Below are 2866 nucleotides of genomic sequence, written 5' to 3'. Positions count from 1 at the left end.
ACCCCAGCACTGCCACGCATCCCGTCCCTGCCCGCTGCTCCTGCCCAAGCGCTCGGGGTGAGATGCCGCTGTCAGACAGGTCACCTCCTGCTCCTGGGAGGGTTCCAATTTGGGACAAGGAAAGAAAATAGCAAATGGTCCCTGCTGTAGCTCTGCTATCAGCATCCAAACACCCCTGTCCAAATGCCGGCCGGACCCTGCTCAGCTCTGAGCACAATTTGTCACCAGGGGCCCTCCCTGCCCCTCTCCATCTGCGGCAGCCGGCGAGCGGGAGGGGGCACGGGGCCAGCACAGCCCTCATTACCGTCTCCATTTGCTCCTCATTTGGGCCAGGAGTCTTACAACAACAAACCCCGGGGGAAGACAAGCAGGGCCAGGAGGAGCAAACCGAAAGCCTGAGCTCACCCTGTGGGCACAGGGAGTTCAACCTGCTGGCGTTCCGCTGCCCCTCCGACCCCAGCACGGGTGACACGGCCCAAAGAGGACACGAGGACGGTGGCACACAGTCACCCGCCGGACACCAAGGCTGACCACAAAGGTGACAGCAAGCCACACACCTGACCCAGTTAGGCAAACCTACCCTGACAATTAATAGACAACAAGCAAAATGAGGCATCCCAGCTCCCCAGTCCTTCCCGACGCCGAAAGGGTTTAATTCTGATCTGCAATAAGCCTCTGATCCAGGCTGAGCTTTGCAGGTGGATTTTGCAAAGCCGTAGCTAAACAATTCACAGCCCCTGATCCCCTGGGCCGGGGCCCCGGTCACTCTCCCTGCCCTGACCAGCCACCTCCGGTCCTGGGTGACCCTCGGCCGTGGCCACCCTCGGTCCCACACCGTGTCTCCAGCCACCTCCGTAAGTACCGCAGAGCTCCAGCATGACCCTCCCGTGCCATTCTGCCGGCACCCCAGGTGTTTCCTTTGCAGCAAAACCCCTGAGATGGAGCGGGAGATCTTGGTTAGTGCACGGGGAAGGAGGCAGAAAGTTGGGAAACTTCGGTACCAAGCATTTGAGGTGCCAGCGGGGGGACGGGGAGAGGAGCGGAGGTGCTGGGTGGTGGTGGCACTCTCAGCCGGGAGCATTCCCAGGGCGGGAGGCCGCTGGCCGCAGTGTCGGCACGGTGTGGTATGGGCTCAGCCCGGTTTCGCAAGATGCCGCGGGAGGGGGAGTTTTGAAACAAGGCAGAGGGAAAACAAACCACCCCGCTCCACTGCCTCTGCCAACCTCCCCCCCTGCCCCAGCTCGCGTCCAGGGCTGTGGGCAGGAGATGGCACCAGCAGAAAAATCCCCGCTGACAGCAGAGAGCACGGGCTGCACCCCAGTGTGCTCACCCCACCGAGGGACGGGTCGCCCCGCTCCAGGGAAGCATCCCCGAGGCACTGCCAGCATGCTTCGCCCTGGTGGAGTTCTGCCCTCCGTGGACCTCTGGGCTCTCCTGGGGACGCAGGCATCCCTGTCACATGCATCCCTCTCCGTCGTTGTCCCCAGCAGCATGGACAGGTTGATAAACATGTCTCAGGTGGGCGCATCCCGTTGTCCTGCTGGCGCCTCAACAGCTCGGGGTGGGTGGCTGCAGATGCCTTAGATGAGCCCCACGCGGATGGGGAGGAGGTACAACCCCCCTTCCTTCAGCTGGGAGAACTTCCTTCACCTGAAACCACCTCTGGCAGGTCCCAGGTAACAGGGTGCAGCTATAGCTTTTTGGCTTCCTTGGCTCAGGGCATCGCAGAAGACAAGGGACCCCCTCCCCTCCCAGGAAGGCAGCGGGCGCTTTCCCAGCCAGTGGCCGACTCTCCATCCCTGCCCACGGCCCCGGCGCAAGGGAGGGCTTTGGCGTCCTTCCCGGGCAGTGCTGCTCTGCCTCTGAAGTCTGGCTGGGGAGATAGCGGAGGTGAAAGGGCGCTTGGCGCTCCTCCACAGGCTTGGGTCAATCGTTAATCGGGGAGGGATGGCTTTCCACTCTTTGCAGGTAACCTCTCCTCCTCCCCTCCGGCTCCCACCCACGCGCCGGTGCCCACACAAAACCAGCACCCCCCGGGAGCACGGTGGAGCTGCGGCACAGCCAGCGGAGCAGCCGGCAGGGCCATGGGAAGGTAAGCGGGCGGGAGCAAGCCGCTGGCAAGCTGGGTGAGAAGCCACAAGCCCCAGGGAGGTGACAGCCAGCCCCCACCATGGTGTCCATGGGGCTCCAGCTGCTGGGCTACGCCCTGGCCTTCCTGGGCTACATCGGCACGCTGACGGCCACCCTGCTGCCCACCTGGAAGACCAGCTCCTACATCGGTTCCAGCATCGTGACGGCCGTGAGCTTCACCAAGGGGCTGTGGATGGAGTGTGCCACATACAGCACGGGCATCACCCAGTGCGACATCTACAGCTCCCTGCTCAACCTGCCTGCCGACATCCAGGCGGCCCAAGCCCTGATGGTGAGCTCCTGCGCCGTCTCTTCCCTCGCCTGCCTCCTCACCGTCGTGGGAATGAGGTGCACCGTCTTCAGCCAGGGCTCCCCAGGCAAGGACCGGGTGGCAGTAGCGGGCGGCGCGGTCTTCATCCTCGGGGGGCTGCTCTGCTTCATCCCGCTGGTGTGGAACATCCATGTGGTGCTGCGGGATTTCCACAACCCCGTCCTCCCCGACAGCATAAAGTTTGAGCTCGGGGAGGCGCTTTACCTGGGCATCATCTCCTCCCTCCTCTCCCTCATCGGTGGCTTCATCCTCTGCACCTCCTGCCCTGCCCGGGACCCAGCGGCCACCTACACAAGCACCTACCAACCCCGGCTGCTGGTGGGCAAGAGCCCTCGGCCCTCCGTCGGCCAGATGCAGAAGACCAAGAGCGAGGTCAACTCCTACAACCTGACAGGATACGTGTAG

General features: G+C 63.4%; 1 protein-coding gene across 1 annotated transcript; it reads left to right on the top strand.

The window, feature by feature from the left end:
• Positions 1 to 2170: 2170 nt before the first annotated feature.
• CLDN2 (claudin 2) lies at positions 2171 to 2866 on the top strand. Its single transcript, XM_074148139.1, has one exon. It carries the CDS (start codon positions 2171 to 2173, stop codon positions 2864 to 2866), a length of 696 nt encoding a protein of 231 aa, XP_074004240.1.

The sequence above is a fragment of the Numenius arquata genome, chromosome 5 (assembly GCF_964106895.1).
Source record: "Numenius arquata chromosome 5, bNumArq3.hap1.1, whole genome shotgun sequence".
NCBI lineage: Eukaryota > Metazoa > Chordata > Aves > Charadriiformes > Scolopacidae > Numenius > Numenius arquata.
Note: the sequence above shows the minus strand (reverse complement) of the source record. Positions and strands in the feature narration are given on the sequence as shown.